Source organism: Ovis canadensis, chromosome 2 (assembly GCF_042477335.2).
Source record: "Ovis canadensis isolate MfBH-ARS-UI-01 breed Bighorn chromosome 2, ARS-UI_OviCan_v2, whole genome shotgun sequence".
In the NCBI taxonomy this organism is placed as follows: Eukaryota; Metazoa; Chordata; class Mammalia; order Artiodactyla; family Bovidae; genus Ovis; species Ovis canadensis.
In genome coordinates this window covers 86,358,697-86,380,339 of record NC_091246.1, presented here as the reverse complement: position 1 = coordinate 86,380,339, position 21,643 = coordinate 86,358,697, and the positions used below count along the sequence as shown (strand labels likewise).

The 21,643-nt window shown below is 36.4% G+C and overlaps 1 protein-coding gene across 2 annotated transcripts in view; it reads right to left on the bottom strand.

Moving 5' to 3' along the window:
* Positions 1 to 21,643, bottom strand: part of CNTLN (centlein) — a 361,476-nt gene that overhangs the window by 23,106 nt on the left and 316,727 nt on the right. Inside the window, exons 20-23 of one of the 2 annotated variants that reach the window (XM_069576629.1) lie at positions 15,850 to 15,947; positions 14,025 to 14,151; positions 11,253 to 11,390; positions 10,204 to 10,389 (exon numbers count right to left, since the gene is read on the bottom strand). In XM_069576629.1, the coding sequence (XP_069432730.1) occupies positions 10,204 to 10,389; positions 11,253 to 11,390; positions 14,025 to 14,151; positions 15,850 to 15,947 (549 nt within the window). The remainder of the gene's footprint in view (positions 1 to 10,203; positions 10,390 to 11,252; positions 11,391 to 14,024; positions 14,152 to 15,849; positions 15,948 to 21,643) is intronic. The other variant, XM_069576630.1, reaches the window with a different exon arrangement.

Here is a 21,643-nt window from a genome sequence, read left to right as displayed (position 1 = left end):
TTTGGCTGAATTTTGAAGGTTTTGGTATTTCATTATAGTTCACTTTGAAATAGTTCACAAACTCACTTTTTATTTTCTCCTTAACCCGAAAATCATATAGATGGGTTTGGAATTTCTAAGTGGACAGAAACATTTGGCTGATTATTTGCTAAAATCATAGTTACATTATACTCTACTCAGGGTACCTTGCCTAAATTATTTTTGCTTTTTTGAACTTGAACTTTGTAGACTTAAAGGTAAGTAATTTCTGTGAATGTTCCACATGGGTTTGAAAAGAAAGGAGCCTTGCTTACATTTTCTCTATTTGGATTGTTTATTTCTAAGTATAATATACTAGAAGACAGTAAATACCTTTGTGGATTCTTTGATTTCCATTTGTAGTTTCACCAAATTTTGCTTAATGTTGCCAGGTACATAAAAATTCATGAATTTTATATCTTCTTGGCAAATTATGCATTTTTATCAATATGAAATTGCTTGCTTTACCCTTATTAATTTTTTTCCTTAATTTGTCTCAAAATAATATTGCTATAGCTTCTTTTTTTTAGCATTTAGCTGGAATATATTCAGTTGTGTGCTGGTAAACAAGCTCTTGCAGGGGATGGGTATGATTTGTGATGTTTGCCAATTTCTATGGTGTTAGGTACTCGCACATGATTGATTTCAAACAACCAACATGAATGAGATGCTGGGAAAAGATAAGGAAAATTGATTCTCACAAGCTAACTGCAGGATATCATAATTTTATTCTTAATTTTTTTTGGCTTTTCATATCATGTTTTAGGTGCATCTTTTTCAGAATCTCATAGTCTCTTTGCTTTTTTTTTCTTTTTTTAAAATATATTTCAACTTCATTATATATACTATGATTATTGGTATGTTTGTATCATCCTATCCTTTTTATTTACCATGCGTCTTATTAACTGTTCCTCTCCTTTGTTCTATCTTTCCTTCCTCCCTTCCTCACATTCTTCTTCCTGGTTTGTATTGAATTGATGGAGATTTTAATTTTTTTTAAATTTCCTCTAATTCTTTGAAAATTAAACGCTTGATTCCTATTCTTGCAGTCACCTTTAAAACTCCTGAACATATATTTAATATTATTTAAGTAAACTTGATTAATTTAATATAATAAAATCAATATTATATTTTGAATCAATATCTAGAGTTTCTCATCCTCTGTATGTTCCACCAAAGCAAAAAAGAAACACCCCTTACAACGACCCCCTCACAACTTCTGATACTATAATCACTGACATCAAGCTATTTAGATTTAATTGTAGGTTTTATAGGAGTCTTTGTTTTCCATTGTTTCTTTCTTTCTTAATTTTATTATTATTATTTTTTTTTTACTTTACAATATTGTATTGGTTTTGCCATACATCAACATGAATCTGCCATTGGTGTACATGTGTTCCCAATCCTGAACCCCCCTCCCACCTCTCTCCCCATACCATCCCTCTGGGTCATGCCAGTGCACCAGCCCCAAGCATCCTGTATCCTGCATCGAACCTAGACTGGCAATTCATTTCTTATATGATATTATACATATTTCAATGCCATTCTCCCAAATTATCCCACCCTTTCCCTCTCCCAGAGTCCAAAAGACTGTTCTATACATCTGTGTCTCTTTTGATGTCTCTCATACAGGGTTATTGTTACCATCTGTTCTAAAGATTGACAAGCGTCCCATCTGGGCAGAAAGACCTAAAGAAGCGAAGAGGTAAGCTATTTTGTAAGCTATTTTATCAATAATATACAGAGGAAAGAGCAAAGACTTTGAGGGAAAAAAAAACATGGCTTGCAGTATTCAAAGAACAACAAGAAAGTCAGTATGGTTAAAGAGGGATAAATGAGGTGCATATAGTAAAAAGTCTTAGAAGTAACAAGACTAATCATGGAAGCCTCACAGCAATGTTGCCATTAGCTGGCTGAAAGCAACATGGGTATATTTGGGAAAAATGTCTGTGTTTTTAAAAAATGTTATGTTATTTTGCTGAAATATACTTCATGATGCTCAAATATTCTTCCTCCCTTCCAAACTATACCTTTCAGATACATAGTAAAGTCTCACTGTACCAAGTTCATTGAAATGTTTTACTTCCCCCCTTATATCCAGGTTAAGATTTTGTTTTCATATGATCACACTTGCCTTTTGTTTCTATGCTGGTGCTCTGCCTGTTTTCAGCTCTGGGTGTTACTTCCATCTGGATTGTATTTTTACTTCCCTTCCATCCAATACAAAATTGCTTTTCTTACCACTTTAAAATCTGCTCAGCTTTTCTCTAAGCACTTCAAAATTGTGCAAAAGTCTTTAAATACTCCAATGTTAAAAACATTAGAAGCTTAAAAATGTTTTACTCTATTTGCATCAGTTGAACAATGGTCCTTGGCTATCACTTGTCAAGGTAAGTAAAAACACTGTACCATACAAAATAAGCATTCAACAAATATTAAATGAATTTATAAAAGTTTATGTCAGCCTCCTTAAACTTCTTAAAATATCTCAATATTTGATTGTATTTTCAAAATAAGAATACTTTCTTGGATGTATATCCCAACTTAAATCACTATATTTTTCAATATTTCAATACGATTTATTGTAAGCAGTCAGCAATAGTGTTAGAGTGAAACAAGTTTTTTCATTCCAGTCTTATTAGATCTAGCTTTCCAGTCTTTATTAAGGAGTCTTGATCTGTGTTAGCTAACTATAAAAATTTTTTGAGTTTCATTGAATCATAATGAAGTGATTAGATTTTCAGTAAGATTAGATTATTGTGATGAAGGTTATAATTGGCTGTTCAAGTACCATGGAGTCACCCCTACAATCATAGTTTCTTGGAGAAATAATGTCTTTTCTAACAGCTTAAATAGTTTTATTAAGATATAATTTACATATTTTAAATTTCACTCAGTGTATTTTTATTAAAAGCTTTTCTTTAAAAATGCTATATATAATTCACCCTTTTTATATAATGATAGGACTGAAACAGTTAATTCAAATTGGATTTTAAATATCATAATTAAGAAGTCACATCACCAGAATGGTACCAGTGTCCATCCCCCCACAAATATCAACAATTAGACATTCACAAACTAAAATAGCTCTAGAAGGGCTCAGGAGTCCACTCAAGAAATTTCAGCAACACTGTGAAGCAAAAAAAGAGAGAAAAACTCCACACAAAAAACAGGAAGGACAGCTTCACTGTGCCTGCACCATCCCATCCCCCAGGGCAGCACAGCTCAGGGCCAGTGAACTCCAGGGTTCAAGGGGCTCCCTCACTGGGAAAGGAAGAATGAGGTGAGCAACCAACTTCCCCAGTTTTTCACATCACAGCATGAAAGATCACTTCAGCTTCACCCTACCCAGAGACTGACAAAGTCAAGACATATAGGGACAGGCTGGAAAATCAAAGAACAGCCAGGGCTCCCAATATCAGCTACACAGCAGGAGCAGCTGTGGTTCACAGTAACCAACTCCGTGTAGGATCCCAACAGATTTCACCACTGAAGAAACCAATGCCTAGGATGGCTGACATGGACCCCCTGCCGATTTCACCACTTTCACCTTACCCCCACAGGTTTCCACTTTCACAAATGCTACCTGACAGTCCCTCCCTGACCCTAACTGGACCCTGCAATCTGCCAGGGAAGCCAGCTTAGCCTTTGCACCTGCACAAGTGCAAGATGCCAGCCCAGACCCCTGTAGTGATAGATAATGTGCATGCATTTGGAGCTAACCTCTTCAACTGAGGGCCTCTTGCCAATGGTCTGCCACTGGCCTCTAATGATCTGTGAGTGCCTGTGGTGAGACTCTATGGCTACAGGACTGTATGGCAACTGCCAAGGCCCCCACGGCTGTGTGTGGGCCCAGACCTGGCCCTGTCTCCTCTCACTGGCTTGCACTGCTGGGTTCAGCTGCAGTGAGCCCCTCCACCTGAGCACCTGTACACCAACACCCAACTCCTGTCATTGGCCTCCACTGTTATGTGGGACCATTAAGCAAAAAAAAAACAAACAAAGCTCAAAAAAATCTAACTCTATAATTCAATGAACTAGAAAAAGAACAAAGTAAACCCAGAGTTAGTAGAGGAAGGAAATAACAAAGAGCAGAGTGGAAATAAATAGAGACAAAAAGAGAACAGAAAAGATCAGTGAAACTAAGAGCTAGTTTTTAAAAGAGACAAACTAAATGGATAAATTTCTATCTACGCTTACCAAGAAAAAGACAGTACTGAAATTAAGAAAATTAATCTAGAGGGGTGGGATGGGGAGGAAGATGGAAGGAAGGTTCAAAAGGGAGGAGATATATGTATACCTATGGCTGATTCATGTTTGGGTTTGACAGAAAACAACAAAATTCTGTAAAGCAATTATCATTCCATTAAAAAAATAAATTAAAAATAGAAAATTAGAAATGAAAGAGAAGATATTACAACTGACAATACAGAAATACAAAGAATCATAAAATGATACTACGAACAATTATATGCCAACAAACTGGACAACCTAGAAGAAATGGGTAAATTCCTAGAATATACAGTCTACCAAGACTGAATCACAAAGTGACAGGAAAATTGAACAGATCAGTGAGTGAGCAGATTGAATCAGCAATCAAACACTTTCCAATAAAGAAAAGCCCATGACCTGATGGCTTCACTGGTGAATTCTACCTAAGACAGAGTAATGCCAATTCTTCTAAAGCTCTTCCAAAGAACGTAAAAGGAAAGACCACTTTCAAACTCATTTTAAGAGGTCAGCATTAACGTGATATCAAAGACAGATAAGGACAGTACAAGAAAAGAAACCCATAGGCCAATACCTCTGATGAATATAGACGTAAAACCTCTGAACAAAATACTAACAAACTGAATTTAACAACACATTAGAAGGACCACACACCATGCTCAAGTGGGATTTATCCCTGGAATACAAGAATAAGTCAACATATACAAATCAATAAATGTAATATACTACATTAAAAGAATAAAGATAAAAATCATACAATCATCTCAATAAATGCAAAAAAAATACTGGACAAAATTTAACATTCTTTCATGATAAACTCCCCACAAACTGGGTATAGAAGGAATATGCTGTACATAACAAAAGCCATATAATACAAAACCAAACTAACATCACACTCAACAACGAAAAGCTGAAAGCTTTCCATCCAAGATCAGAAACAAGAGAAAGCTGACCACCCTCACCACTCCTGTTCAACACAGAACTGGAAGTCCTAGCTGGAGCAATTAGGCAGTAGAGAGAAACAAAAAGCATCCAAATCAGAAAGAAAGAAGTAACACTGGCTCTTTTTGCTCATGACATGATCTTTTATGTAGAAAATGCTAAGAACTCCATCCAAAAAAGCTGTTAAAATTAATCAACAAATTCAGTAAAGTTGTAGGATACAAAGTCACAGATAAAAATTAATTTGTTGTGTCTCTGTACACTAACAATAAAACATGTGAAAAAGGAATAAAACAATCCCACCTACAGTAGCACCCAACAATAAAATTTTAGGGATAAATTTAACTAAGGAAGTGAAAGATCTATACACCCCAAACTCAAAGACACTGATGAAAGAAACTAAAGAAGACACAAATAAATGAAATGATATCCTGCACTTACTGATTGAAAGAGTGGATATTCTTAAGATGTTCATTCTACCCAAAGACATTGAGAGGTTCAATAAGACCTCTATCAAAGTTCCAATGCCATTTTTTCCAGACAAATAGAAAAAAATCCCCTAAATTTGGATGAAATTACAAGACTGACTAGCCAAAGCAATCTTAGGGAAGTGCAAAGCTGGAGGCATCATACTTCCTAACTTTAAATTATATATAACTCATACAACTCGATCAGACAAGGCAATGGCAACTCACTCCAGTACTCTTGCCTGGAAAATCCCATGGAAGGAGGAGCCTGGAAGGCTGCAGTCCATGGGGTCATTATGAGTTGGGCACGACTGAGCGACTTCACTGCAGATGGTGACTGCAGCCATGAAATTAAAAGACAGTTACTCCTTGGAAGGAAAGTTGTGACCAACCTAGATAACATATTCAAAAGCAGAGACATTACTTTGCCAACAAAGGTCCATCTAGTCAAGGTTATGGTTTTTCCATATGGTTTTTCCAATCATGTATGGATGTGAGAGTTGGACTGTGAAGAAAGCTGAGCGCCAAAGAACTGATGCTTTTGAACTGTGGTGTTGGAGAAGACTCTTGAGAGTCCCTTGGACTGCAAGGAGATCCAACCAGTCCATTCTGAAGGAGATCAGCCCTGGGATTTCTTTGGAAGGAATGATGCTAAAGCTGAAACTCCAGTACTTTGGCCACCTCATGCGAAGAGCTGACTCATTGGAAAAGATTCTGATGTTGGGAGGGATTGGGGGCAGGAGGAGAAGGGGACGACAGAGGATGAGATGGCTGGATGGCATCACCGAGTTGATGGACGTGAGTCTGAGTGAACTCTGGGAGTTGGTGATGGACAGGGAGGCCTGGCGTGCTGAGATTCATGGGGTCACAAAGAGTCAGACACGACTGAGCGACTGAACTGAACTGAACTAAACTGAGTGACTTCACTTTCACTTTTCACTTTCCTGCATTGGAGAAGGAAATGACAACCCACTCCAGTGTTCTTGCCTGGAGAATCCCAGGGATGGGGCAGCCTGGTGGGCTGTCGTCTATGGGGTCGCACAGAATCGGACACAACTGAAGCGATTTAGCAGCAGCAGCAGCAGTAGCAGCATATAACTTGATAACAAAACCCCAAACATCCAATTTAGAAATGGAAATAGAATCTGAACAAATACTTTTCCAAAGAACACATACAATGGCCAGCAAGTTCGTGAGAAGGCGCTCAACCTTCCTGATCATCAGAGAAATGCAAATCAAAGCCACAAGGTATCAGCTCACCCCTGTTGGAATGGCTCTTATCAAACAGATAAGAGAGAACAAATGCTGGCAAGATGTTCGGAAAAGGGAAACACTGTGCGCCGTGGGTCAGACTGTAAACTGGTACGGCCACTATGGAAAACAGTGTAGAGGTTCCCCGAAAAATTACAAATAATAACTACCAGCAATCCAACTTCTGAGCACATATTGAAAGGAAATAAAAAAGGAATCGCAAAGAGATACATGCTCTCTCATGGTCACTGCAGCATTGCCTGCACTAATCAAGACATGGAAACACCTTGTGTCCATCAATATACTGATGAGTAAGGAAAACGTAGTAAATATATGTGTGCGTGTGTGTGTGAGAGATTAAACACACACACAATGGAATATGATGACTCAGCCATAAAAAGAAGGAAATCCAGACATCTCTGACAACATGGATAGCCCCTGAGAGTACTATGCTAAGTGAAATAAACCAGATAGAAAAATACAAATACTGGATGATATCACTTATATATACATGGAATTTTAAAAAGGCAAACTCAGAGAGTAGAAAAGTGGTTGCCAGGAGCTGAGGGGAGGAGGAAATGAGATGTTGGTCAAATGGTACCAACTTCCAATCATAAGAAGAATAAGTTCCAGGGATTTAATGTATAACATAGTGATTGTAGTTAACAATACTCAACTGTATACTTGGAATTCGCTATGACTAGATTTTAAATGTCCTTCCCATAACAATAACAACAAAATGGCAATTATGTGAGGTTAAGGATGTGTTAACTAACCTATTGTAGTAAACTTTTCATAATATATACATGTATCAAGTCATCATATTGTATATCTTAATCTTATAAAATGTTATATGTCATATCTAATAAAGTTTAAAAAAATAGAAAAATCATAATTGAGTAGATCAGTACCAGTGTTAACAACTGCACACATTAAAAATAAAATTATAATGCTTTAAAAATATTCTTACTAAAGAATAAAGAAATTTATATGCCTTAATCATCTTACTAAATCTTAACAAGCAAGTACATATTGATAATTAAGTGATTTAAGCTTCCGGATAAATGTTGTTCTTTGGCTGGTATTTATTTATCAGCTAACAAAAGCCACCAAGAAGATGGAATTGACCATATGATTCTCACATACAAGCACGTTAACAAGCCTATTATCAGGCCTCAATCAAACTGAGCAAATACTTCTAGAAATTTCCCTTGTGTGTTTTATTCAGTTATTAGGAGAATTCAAAGCTTCAGCTCTGCCACATACACCCAGCCCAGATGCTCAAAGCACTTGATTTTACTCCAGGGTAAAATTCCATATTCAAGACTAGATCTAGAACAGATGGCCACTCCACCTCTGCTGTAATCTGGTTGTGCCCTATGCATAAATGAAAAAAAAACTAAAGGGAACATAGATTCCGCAGCAGGGCCAGAACAAACACTATTACTATTAATACTACTACTAATAGTAACAATGTGTATTTTGTGTACCCGTACCCTATTAAGTTCTGCACAGAACGAGTCCCATTGATCATAATGTTCCATGTAGGAACTATGTACATTCTCTAACTGTGCTCAACATTCTTTAACTATGCTCATTATGAGTGTGCATAGCTCGTGCCTTCACAGAGGTTTCAATCTGAGCAGTGATTACGTGTCCAGCACTATTCTTGAAGCAGATATAAAGTCAATTTCTCAAGAATTTAGCAAGCTCTATTATGTGCCAGTTGTTTTTGTTGTTTGGTTGCTAAGTCGTGTCTGACTCTTTGTAACCCAGTGAACTGTGGCCCAACAGGCCCTAGTCCTGTTTCCATGGGATTTCCCAGACAAGAATACTGGAGGGGGTTGCTATTTCCTTCTCCAGGGGATCATCCCAACTCAGGGGTCAAATTCACATCTTCAGCAAAGGGGACAGCATAATGGCAACAGACCTGTTTGCTAGCTACAATACAAGGCAGAATAAAAGGCACTAAATAGGAGCGTAAACAACTCATGCTGCTGCTGCTGCTGCTAAGTCACTTCAGTTGTGTCCAACTCTGTGCGACCCCACAGACGGCAGCCCACCAGGCTCCCCCGTCCCTGGGATTCTCCAGGCAAGAACACTGGAGTGGGTTGCCATTTCCTTCTCCAATGCAGGAAAGTGAAAAGTGAAAGTGAAGTTGCTCAGTCGTGTCCAACCCTCAGCAACCCCATGGACTGAAGCCCACCAGGCTCCTCCATCCATGGGATGTTCCAGCCATGAGTACTGGAGTGGGGTGCCATTGCCCTCTCCGAAACAACTCATAGCGGCATTAAAAAGAGTGGAGCAATCCCCAGGTTCCCAGGCCTCAGTCCCTTGTTATCCCTGAAACCAAACTGTTCCTCCTACATTTTCCCAGAATAGTTAGGGAGGAATACTGGCTGACCATGTCAGGGCAGAAGTACAGACCAGAGGTCTAAACACTCTCCTATAAATACTGTGAAACAAAACCTGGTATTCTCCCTTCCCCCACCACTCTTAGCTTCGGTGGTTCCTTGTATAGCCAATGCCTAAGCCTTTCTGGGATTATTCAGATAATTTCTAGATGGTACACCCTTTGTAGATATTCTAGTTTGCCTTCCTTTTGTCCTGCCAGATCATTTACCATTCCTTTACCCATTCCATTGGAGAAAGAAATGGCAACCCACTCCAGTATTCTTGCCTGGAGAATCCCAGGGACAGAAGAGCTTGGTAGGCTACAGTACACGGGTCGCAAAGAGTCAGACACGACTGAGAGACTTCACTTCACTTTCACTTCACTTACCCATTCCATGCCTGATAAGTTATGGGGCCCAGGTGCAATGTCTCTTAACATCAATGATCATGGATCAAGCTTCTGGTTGTTCTTGCTTGGCTGATTTTTAAAAGGAAGTGGAATGGAAATAACTCAATTCTGTCTCTTAACGTCAATGATCATGGATCAAGCTTCTGGTTGTTCTTGCTTGGGTGATTTTTAAAAGGAAGTGGAATGGAAATAACTCAGTTCTTTGGTCTTAAAACATGTCTTGCTTATGTGATTACCAAAATTTCATAACTAAACTGACACTAGAAAAAGAATATTAAAAACATAGTGGACATTTTTAAACTCAAGCTATGAAAATGAATCTTTCATAGACAAAATTTGAATAGTGTGGTGGGTAGGGTACAGGAAGACGCTTTGTGGTTTGGGAAAGAAAGCAGAAAGGAACTTCAAGAATACCCCAGATCGTCTGAAATAGGCCACTGCCCTCTGCGCCTGAATTAAAGCACCAGTTAGTAAAGTGCAAATAATTCAAACCTTCACAAATATGGTGAACTCTTCTACTTTCTCACTGGCTAGTAGCAATTTCTTCTGTGCACCTTCTAGGGCCTGCTCACTTTGCATTGCTAACCCTTGAAGATGCTTAGATGCTGCTGTTTCAATCTCTGCCATGGCAGATTCAGTCTCATTTATTTTTGACAGGAGGAAAGTAAGCTTGAGATCCTGCAAAAGACCAGTAATCATAGAATAAAAATATGTTTCTTAAACAGATTTGGAAGTTAGAGATGTAAGATAAAAAAAGGGTTTCATTACTCTCTTTTTTTTTTTTCATTACTCTCTTTATATCTTGTATTTATTTTCATTTGAGTAAAACTTTATTTTCAATGACTATCTTAAGCACATATTACCACATATTTATCATTGAAATCAATTTATTCTTTTAAAAATTATAAATCATTAAAGACATGGAAGGGATTTTGGACTAAAAGATTTCATATATCAAATGGAAGTATTTAATTCGTTTATAAGTTTTCAGTTTAGTTCAGTTCAGTTCCTCAGTCGTGTCCAACTCTTTGCAACCCCATGAATCGCAGCATGCCAGGCCTCCCTGTCCATCACCAACTCCCGGAGTTCACTCAGACTAACGTCCATCAAGTCACTGATGCCATCCAGCCATCTCATCCTCTGTCGTCCCCTTCTCCTCCTGCCCCCAATCCCTCCCAGCATCAGTCTTTTCCAATGAGTCAACTCTTCGCATGAGGTGGCCAAAGTACTGGAGTTTCAGCTTTAGCATCATTCGGGCTGATCTCCTTTATGGACCTAAAACTTTATATCTACTTATATAAATATAAGTTCTTAACAACAGTTTTCATTTATTATAAATCATCAAGATAAACAAAATCTGTTTCTCTAATACAGCATTACCTTTAATAGTAAACAAATTCTTAGTGTTTTAGGTAGAGATATAAATGTCCTTTGCAGAACATTTGAAACATTTAAGTAAGTCATAGTAGGTTTGGGGAGAAATAAAAATAAAAAAGAGATTGTTATAGTCCACCTCTAAGCTAAAATATCCTAAACCATACCTTTTTTTCTAACTCCTCTTTAGTTTGCTGATACATCTCTTCATACTGAGACTTCTCTTTTACAGCAACACTAAGTCTTTGCTTTAGTGAATCAATTGATACTTTCTTGTTGGAACACTCCTCAGTTAATGTCTTTACCTACAATAAATGCACAAAGGTAGAGATGTATGGAGAGAGTAACATGGAAACTTACATTACCATATGTAAAATAGATAGCCAATGGGAATTTGCTGTATGTCTCAGGAAACTCAAACAGGGCCTCTGTATTAACCTAGAGGGGTGGGAGCGGGAAGGAGATGGGAGGTAGGTTCAAAAGGGAGGGGATATATATATATGTATACCTATGGCTGATTCATGTTAAGCTTGAAGTTTGACGGAAAACAACAAAATTCTGTAAAGCAATTATCCTTCAATTAAAAAATAAATAAAAAAATTTTAAAAGCACAAAGGTAAATATTATTGGTAAAGGCAGTCTAGTTCTACACTGTATTTGTTTTAACAGAAACCAAATGAATGCATGAATAAATAATTTCATTTATTTTCTCATAAATGATATCAAATTCAAGCCTAAGATTTGTGTAACTCATACAGCACTGCGAGCACGAACTAACCACACTGAAGTCAGTAGTGAGTGAGGCTAACAATACATAAGTCAATAACAACACCCAAAAACTGCGCAAAAAAGCATGAATATTGCTGTGTAGACTTCTACCTAATAATACAAGATTATCTTTAACTACGTTTCCTTTAATTACTAACCTGAACTTTCTTAAGCAAAAGATGGTTGTTTTGATTCTTTAATAAGCCAAGTCATAGAAAACTTTAATTTGTATTCTCCAATATAACATGTACTTTTTAGGATAAAATTAAATAAGTACTATAACATATTTATTGTGCATTTCAAAGAACAGCAGAAGACTCCAAAGGAGACATACCAATCAGCTAATAAATATATGAAAAGATTCTCAACATGACTCATTATTAGAGAAATGTAAATCAAAACTACAATGAGATATCACCTCACACTGGTCAGAATGGCCATCACCAAAAATTTCAGAAATAGTAAGTGCTGGAAGGGGTGTGGAGAAAAGGGAACCCTCTTTCACTGTTGTTGGGAATATAAATTGATACAGTCACTATAGAAGATAGTTTGGAGATTCCTTAAAAGACTAGGAATAAACTATCATATGACCCAGCAATACCACTTCTAGGCACACACACTGAGGAAACCAGAACTGATCCATATACCGCAGCGTTTATTGCAGCACTATTTACAATAGCTAGGATATGGAAGCAACCTAGATGTCCCTTGACAGGTGAATGGATAAAGAAGCTGTGGTAATGTATACAATGGAATACTACTCAGCCATAAAAAGAAATGCATTTGAGTCAGTTATAATAAGGTGGATGAACCTAAGGCCCATTATACAGAGTGAAGTTAAGTGAGAAACAGAAAAACAAATAGTATATTAACACATATATATGAAATCTAGAAAGATGATACTGATGAACCTATTTGCAGGGCAGCAATGGAGATGCAGACAGCGAACAGACTTATGGACATGGGCCAGGAGGAGAAAGGAGAGAGTGGGGTGAATGGAGAGAGTTGCATGGAGGCATATACACTACCGCATGTAAAACAGACAGCCAGTGGAAACCTGCTGTGTGACTCAGGGAACTCAGACTGGGCTCTGTAACGACCTAGAGGGGCGGGAAAGGGTGGGAGCTGGGAGGGAGGGTCAAGAGGGAGTGGACATATGTACTCCTATGGCTAATTCATGCTGAGGCGTGGCAGAAACCAAACCAATATTATAAAGCAATTATCCTTTAATTAAAAATAAACACATGTTTTAAAAAAATGCTAAAAAATACCAGAAGAAAACATTTTTTCAGTTTAATACTATTAAAGATAAATAAATTCTTATACAAACATTGTATACTTCAAATGATTATTGAAGTCAAAATGAACAAAATTTAAAAGACAGCATTGAAAAAAACCTATATGAAGTAATTATAATTTGTGAGGGTATGTGGAGGAGAAAGAGAAAGAAAATCTGTACACATGTTCTTGCTCACGTAAAATTTTCTCTCTTCCATTTGAGCATTACTTACATGTTTTATCTCCAACAAGGAAAATAAGGGAGATGTTCTCTCTGGAGTGGATGACATTTTGTGAATGCCAAAGCACAAGCTGCTTTATGATTTGTGTAAATAGCAGCTTTTAAAATTTTTTAAACAAAAAATATCTCTTAGTCAGCAAACTGCTGATTTTACTTTGGGGTCAGATAGTGTACAATTATTTTAAATGTGACTCTTTTCTTAAGTACACTGAATTAAACATGCACAAGAAAATACTTTAAAACAATTGTAGGGAGTACACTTTTTGAAGAACTGATAGTTATTAGCATATTTTTTCATTTAAAACACAAGCTTAATTCTATCATTATAAATAGTAGTTTTAAAGAAAATGCTGAAAATAATAGAAGTTTGAATCTCAAAAATATTACAGATTTTTTAAAATTAAACTGAACTTTTCATGGTATATTTACAATATAAAAAGAATGAATGGCTATATTATGTGTGAGATTTTGTCTTGAATTTTAAAACAAAAAATGTACTTTCAGGGCAAATGATGTAATTATGTAACAACACAGGTATATTTTATGAATATTTACTACACATTTTTTTAAGATTGAATACTGAAGTTAAGAAAGTAAATACAAAGGGGAGTGATCTTTTTTTTTTAGTGTCAGTGAATATAAAAATTGATACCTTTTTTTCAAGATTTTCTAGCATTTCATTAATGCTCTCATTACTTTCCAAATTTACTTTCTGTCGAAATTTCAAGTCCTCTATCAAATGTCTTTTCATGGTTATATCCCTCTCCATTCGAGACATCCTTGAAAGGGAAAAAAAGGTATCTTATCAAGAGTGATAGAAAATACTGCAATAGTGATAGTATCTTACATATTATCCAATGTTATACCTACTGTAAATTTTTAAGTGCTATCTGATTAATTGCAAATTAATAAAATAATTGCTTGGTTTAAAATATTGCTGTTAGTATTTTGAGTAAAATGTTAAAATCTATAATCCAGCTGTGACTTGGTAAATGCAGTATTTTATATAAACATATGCATTAAAAAAAGAACTGAGAAAGCTTAATAAAATTTTTTGAAAACTTAAAATTATTATATTTATATACCACTCATGCTTCCAAAAAAAATACAAGTAACATTTAGAGATTATCAAAATCATAACACTGATTGTTTCTGATAAACAATTCTATAATAAAGAAGTATAAAATTTGATAATATCATATAAAGACACTGAAGTGATTTATAATATTATATAAAGACATATCAGTGATTGAACTGATGTATCAGTTTAGCTTAAGGTGATAATGCTAAGTATAAAATGATAAATGTAATAACCACTATTACTATTATAATAAGAACAACAATAACTAACATTTAATGAATGTTTACTATGTACCAGTCACTGTTATAAGTGCTTTACATGTATTTCAATTCTAAGAACTTTATGAGTTAATTCTATTAACTTGAGATCCAGAGCTGGCAGGTAAAGAAGACAGGATTCAAAGAATGTTATCTAAAGTCCTCATTGGTAAACAGTAAGTAAGACTAACTCAATCTATCAAGAAGCTTCAAGATATTCTGCTTAAAAAAAATTAACCAATTTTCTTATCTAACAGTTTTATCTATTAAAGTGAAAGTGAATTTGCTCAGTCCTGCCTGACTCTTTGGGACCCCAGGGACTGTAGCCCAACCAGGCTCCTCTGTCCATGGGGATTTTCCAAGCAAGAATACTGGACTGAGTTGCGATTTCCTTTTCCAAGGGATCTTCCCGACCCAAGGAATGAACCTGGGTCTGCACTGTACCGGGTCCCACACTGCAGGCAGATGTTTTACCATTTGAGCCACTAGGGAAATTCCTTATCTACTAAGATCACTTTTAAGTAAGTGATCTCTAATTATGAATGACTAAACTTCTTTCTAAACACATCACTTCTAAGCTCTAGATACATATAAAAGTTATGGAAAGGAAACGATTTTGATTCTGTGAGACAGAACATTGTAAACTCCTTTTTTAGTATAAATATACAAAGTACAATATTTCATAACTCTTCAGTTATTTTAAATACAAACAAAACTTTTTTTATCTTTGCTTTACAAGCTTAAGTAATAACTCCAATATAAATCAATATATATAATATATATGTACATATTTATATATATATTTTTTTAGTCAAATAATTCCTACATTCTAAAGTTTTCTGTTCATAGTGTTTAGGCCATTAACTGATATTTATTCAAGATTAAAACGTTGACTCTAAGAAGGAAAATCTAACTTTAAACATTTTTACTCTAATTAATAAAAGTAGTTAACTATCTTGCCATCAACTATACTATATATAATATTCTTTAAACTTTCATCTTATTTAGGTTCAAACATAAACTAAGACAGGAAAACAATTTTAACATGTTGGTATTGTTTCTTGGGGTTAAGTGTTTAATAGAGTTACTTGCCACTAGGTGGCACCAAATACAATGGATAAAAATATAAAGCAACCTACTTTTCATGCATTTCCTTTATATGTTCTTCTTTTGCTAGGAGTTCAAACTTCAGAGACTTCAAGTTTGAAGATTGTTTAGTGAGTTCATTAGTTGCATTCTAGATTAAAAATATATATAAATTTAAATATACCTTGCAATCTTGTTCTAAGGCAGCATAAATATAAATGTCATTCTCATGAACAGTAATAAAAATGCAAAAATTATGGTTATAATTAAAATGAACAATTAAACACTTGAAAATGTTTCATTTTGTATGTTCTAATAGAAATATCAGGGCACACTAAAATTTTTATATAACATGTCAAAATCATAGAAGAACACACTCATATAATAATTGCAAAGATATTACAAAAATATATTTATAGGAAATACAGATTTTACAAAATTTAAATGTGTATTACTAAGTATTTTTATGGTTTAATAAGATTACTTAAAACTAATTCCGGATTTACTAATAATCAGACTAAATACAGTCACAAATATTTTGCTGCACCTCCCACCAAGAGGATGGAATGGAGTCTATCTCCCATCCCTCTTAATCTGATCTGGCCTGTGATTTGCTTTGACAGAAAATATCTGGCATAAATGACATTATGCAAATATCAGATCCAGGCTTTAAATTGTTGTAGCTTGCACCTTTGCCCTCTTATAATGCTGCTCTGGGATCACCTACCAACAAGTACAGAGGAAAGGCCATTTGGAAGAATACTGAAGTACCCCAGATGAAGCCAACAGACCAATCGTAAGCCGTGAGTGAGGCTCTCTTGGAACTTCCAGCCCAGATAAATCCTTGGTTTAGAAGAATGCAGGTGTGTGAGGGGACCCAGCAAACAGCCCAAAAGAACTACCTAGTGAACCCACTGGATCATAAATTGCTATTGTTTTAAACTGCTACATTTTGGATAATTTGTTAGACAATAATAAATAACTGATCCAGAATCTCATGAATACTAATACTTTTTTCCTTGAACCTATATTGTTGCTGTTTAGTTGCTAAGTCCTGTCCAACTCTCTTTGTGACTCCATGGACTGCAGCCCACCCAGGCTCCTCTGTCCATGGGATTTCCCAGGCAAGAATACTGGGGTGCGTTGCCATTCTCTTCTCCAGGGGATCTTCCTGACGCAGGGATCAAACCCATGTCTCCTGCATTGGCAGGTGGATTCTTTACCCCTGAGCAACCTGGGAAGTATTTATATATAATTATTAGTTTTTCAAAGCAGAACAGCATTGTGGAATTTGTTGTTTGCACAGCTTAGGGGCCAGAGGTAGTAACTAGAGTGCCAGGGATCCCTAGCTTTTAATTTTGACTCAAATTCCAGGAAAACATGTACCCTAAGATATTATTTAGTGGTTTTGATATTTTGGATTTTTACCTATAAGATAGTGTTGACAGAAATTTATTCATGTGTTAAATTTTAAAAGTATTAAACTAATATAATAAATAATTTAATAGTCTTAAATTCTTTCTGGAATGACTGTTCATTCATTTAGAAATAATAATTCAAGATTACATTAACCAATTAAAGTGAAAGTGAACATCGCTCGGTTGTGTCTCTTTGTGACCCCATGGACTATACAGTCCATGGAATTCTCCAGGCCAGAATACCAGAGTGTGTAGACCATTCCCTCCTTCAAGGAATCTTCCCAATCCAGGGATTGAACACAGGTCTCCCACATTTCAGGCAGATTATCTTCACCAGCTGAGCCACCAGGGAAGCCCCACATTAAACAATAGTGATACTTTAATATAATGATATTATATTATAAATATTATCACTACATTAATTGGTATCTTACTATGTCTAATTTATTACTACTGTATCATTATATAGTGATGCCTTTAAAATACATCATGATATAAATGGCTACTCAGCCTTGCTCTGAATGGTCCCAGGCTGCTGTTTTTCTAATTTTGTATTTTTACCTTAGCATTTTTATATTTTATCTATCAATCTGTTGATCATAATTTCTTACTTCTCTCAATATTTCTGCCTAAAAACAATCACCCTGTCCCTTAGTATGCATACTTCTAATTTGGTGTTTTCTGCTGAGAAGGTAAACAAATAAACTCATTACAGCTGTATTTAAAATAAAAAATAATAGGTAGTAAATTAACAGTGAAAATATCTTCAACAGAATAAACTAAGTAGATTTTAAGATAACTGATTCTTTTATGTTTTTAAATTTATGGTTGTTATTTTAGGTGGCTGAAAAATGCAGTAATTCTGACTTCTGGATAATTGAGGGATTACAGAATTATAATAAATAAAACAATGCTAGCTTATAGATACTTTTGTTAGACTCTCTAAATCTCACAGCTATTTTAATCCTCCAAAATCCTTTTGAAATGGGTACAAAGTTGTCCCTGCTCTAGACCTCTGGAAAAGCTAAGTAATTTCCTCAGTCAGGTCCTAGAAGCTACTGGATGAAAAATGATCAAAACCTAGGTCCCCTGACCCTTTTCCAATTCCTATAACATAATATTTATCTGCAGCTACAAAATCTGGAGTAAAAGACATATTTCGAAGATGTCATACGGTAATAATCTATCTTGGTTAGAGTTTTTCGGTTTAAGTTTATTAAATTCTTTTTAAAATTTCTGAATAAATGCATGGATCTGGAGACCGATTGATTGAGTTCTAATATCAGCTCTGCCTCTGTAGTAGCTTTGTGACCTTGAACAATTAACTTACTCAGGTTTCTTAACTATCAAATAATATAATAATAGAACTTCTCTCATAGGCTTGAAACGAGTAATGAGTTAACATTTTTAAAAGACAGAACTAGACTGACAATAGATTATATATAAAGTAAAACTAGTTTAAAAACTATTATTCTTCATTATTAACTTACTGGAAAGCTGGAAGAGAACACAGTATATGTCAAAAAGTGGTCAAAAAAATCACAAATATAAATTAGTGCACTATTCAATCCAGATTGCATAAAAAGTTACAAATTAAATAGAAATAACCAATGTATATATCCTTTACTGGAAGGCAGTTTTATGTCACTACGTATCTTATTATCTATCTAGATAAAGTTGAGTTCCTTGAGAAAATGTGTCTAATGTGCATAAAAATGAAGCTACAGAAAATGCACATGAGCCCTCTCATCTCTGAATGAACCGTGTACATCTCAGAGGTATACCTAAGAATTTACATAGAAAAGTTTAAATTCATTGGATAAAACCAAACAGATAGATGTAGATCTTTAAGAGAGTCAAATCTAACCAGGTTTTTAAAAAAAAATAGGTATAAAACATATTGAGTAGAACATACTCTATTTCTTGGAAAATCATGTTAGCACTTTGATACCTGTTATGAGCTGAATTGTGTTCTGGCAAAATCCATATGCTAAAGTCCTAACCTTCCCCTTCAGAGTACCTAAAAATGTACTTGGTCTGTCTAGTCAAGGCTATGGTTTTTCCAGTGGTTATCTATGGATGTGAGAGTTGGACTGTGAAGAAAGCTGAGAGCCGAAGAACTGATGCTTTTGAACTGTGTGGTTGGACAAGACTCTTGAGTCCCTTGGACTGCAAGGAGATCCAACCAGTCCATCCTAAAGGAGATCAGTCCTGGTTGTTCATTGGAAGGAATGATGCTGAAGCTGAAACTCCAATACTCTGGGCACCTCATGCAAAGAGTTGACTCATTGGAAAAGACCCTGATGCTGGGAGGGATTGGGGGCAGGAGGAGAAGGGGACAACAGAGGATGAGATTGCTGGATGGCATCACCAACTTGATGGACATGAGTTTGGGAAACTCTGGGAGTTGGTAATGGACAGGTAGGCCTGGCGTGCTGCAATTCATGAGGTCACAAAGAGTCGACACGACTGAGCGACTGAACTGAATTAGGTAAAATGAGGTCACATGGGAAGGCATTTATCTAATATGACTGGTTTCCTTATAAGAGAAGAATTAAAACATGCCACACAGCCTGAGATATGGCAATGTGAGGGCACAGCAAGAAGGTGGCCATCCACAAAAAGAAAAGAGGCCTTCAGTTCAGTTCAGTTCAGTTCATTTCAGTCGCTCAGTAATGTCTTAACTCTTTGCAAACCTGTGAAGCACAGCAAGCCAGGCCTCCCTGTCCATCACCATCTCCTGGAGTTCACTCAAACTCATGTCCATCAAGTTGGTGATGCCATCCAGCAATCTTACCCTCTGTCGTCCCCTTCTCCTCCTGCCCCCAATCCCTCCCAGCATTAGGGTCTTTTCAAATGAGTCAATTCTTTGCATGAGGTGGCCAAAGTACTGGAGTTTCAGCTTTAGCATCATTCCTTCCAAAGAAATCCCAGGGCTGATCTCCTTTAGGATGGACTGGTTGGATCTCCTTGCAGTCCAAGGGGCTCTCAAAAGTCTTCTCCAACACCACAGTTCAAAAGCATCAATTCTTCGGCGCTCAGCTTTCTTCACAGTCCAACTCTCACATCCATACATGACCACAGGAAAAACCATAGCCTTGACTAGACAGACCTTTGTTGGCAAAGTAATGTCAACAAAGGCATTACTGCTTTAGAAAATGCTATCTAGGTTGGTCATAACTTTTCTTCCAAGGAGTAAACATCTTTTAATTTCATGGCTGCAGTCACCATCTGCAGTAATTTTGGAGCCCCCAAAAATAAACTCTGACACTGTTTCCCCATCTATTTCCCATGAAGCGATGGGACTGGATGCCATGATCTTCGTTTTCTGAATGTTGAGCTTTAAGCCAACTTTTTCACTCTCCTCTTTCACTTTCATCAAGAGGCTTTTTAGTTCCTCTTCACTTTCTGCCATAAGGGTGGTGTCATCTGCATATCTGAGGTGATTGATATTTCTCTGGGCAATCTTGATTCCAGCCTGTGCTTCTTCCAGCCCAGCGTTTCTCATGATGTACTCTGCATAGAAGTTAAATAAGCAGGGTGACAATATACAGCCTTGACATACTCCTTTTCCTATATGGAACCAGTCTGTTGTTCCATGTCCTGTTCTAACTGTGGCTTCCTGACCTGCATATAGGTTTCTCAACAGGCAGGTAAGGTACTCTGGTATTCCCATCTCTTTCAGAATTTTCCACAGTTGACTGTGGTCCACACAGTCAAAGGCTTTGGCATAGTCAATAAAGCAGAAATAGATGTTTTTCTGGAACTCTCTTGCCTTTTCCATGATCCAGTGGATGTTGGCAATCTGATCTCTGGTTCCTCTGCCTTTTCTAAAACCAGCTTGAACATCTGGAAGTTCATGGTTCATGTATTGCTGAAGCCTGGCTTGGAGAATTTTGAGCATTATTTTACTAGCGTGAGAGATGAGTGCAGTTGAGCAGTAGTTTGAGCATTCTTTGGCATTGCCTTTCTTTGGAATTGGAATGAAAACTGACCTTTTCCAGTCCTGTGGCCACTGCTGAGTTTTCCAAATTTGCTGGCATATTGAGTGCAGCACTTTCACAGCATCATCTTTCAGGATTTGAAATAGCTCCACTGGAATTCCATCACCTCCACTAGCTTTGTTTGTAGTGATGCTTTCTAAGGCCCACTTGACTTCACATTCCAGGATGTCTGGCTCTAGGTGAGTGATCACACCATCGTGATTGTCTTGGTCATGAAGATCTTTTTTGTATAGCTCTTCTGTGTATTCTTGCCACCTCTTCTTAATAGCTTCTGCTTCTGTTAGGTCCATACCATTTCTGTCCTTTATCGAGCCTATCTTTGCATGAAATGTTCCCTTGGTATCTCTAATTTTCTTGAAGAGATCTCTAGTCTTTCCCATAGGAAATCAAACCTGCCACTACTTTCAGCTTAGATTTCTAGACTC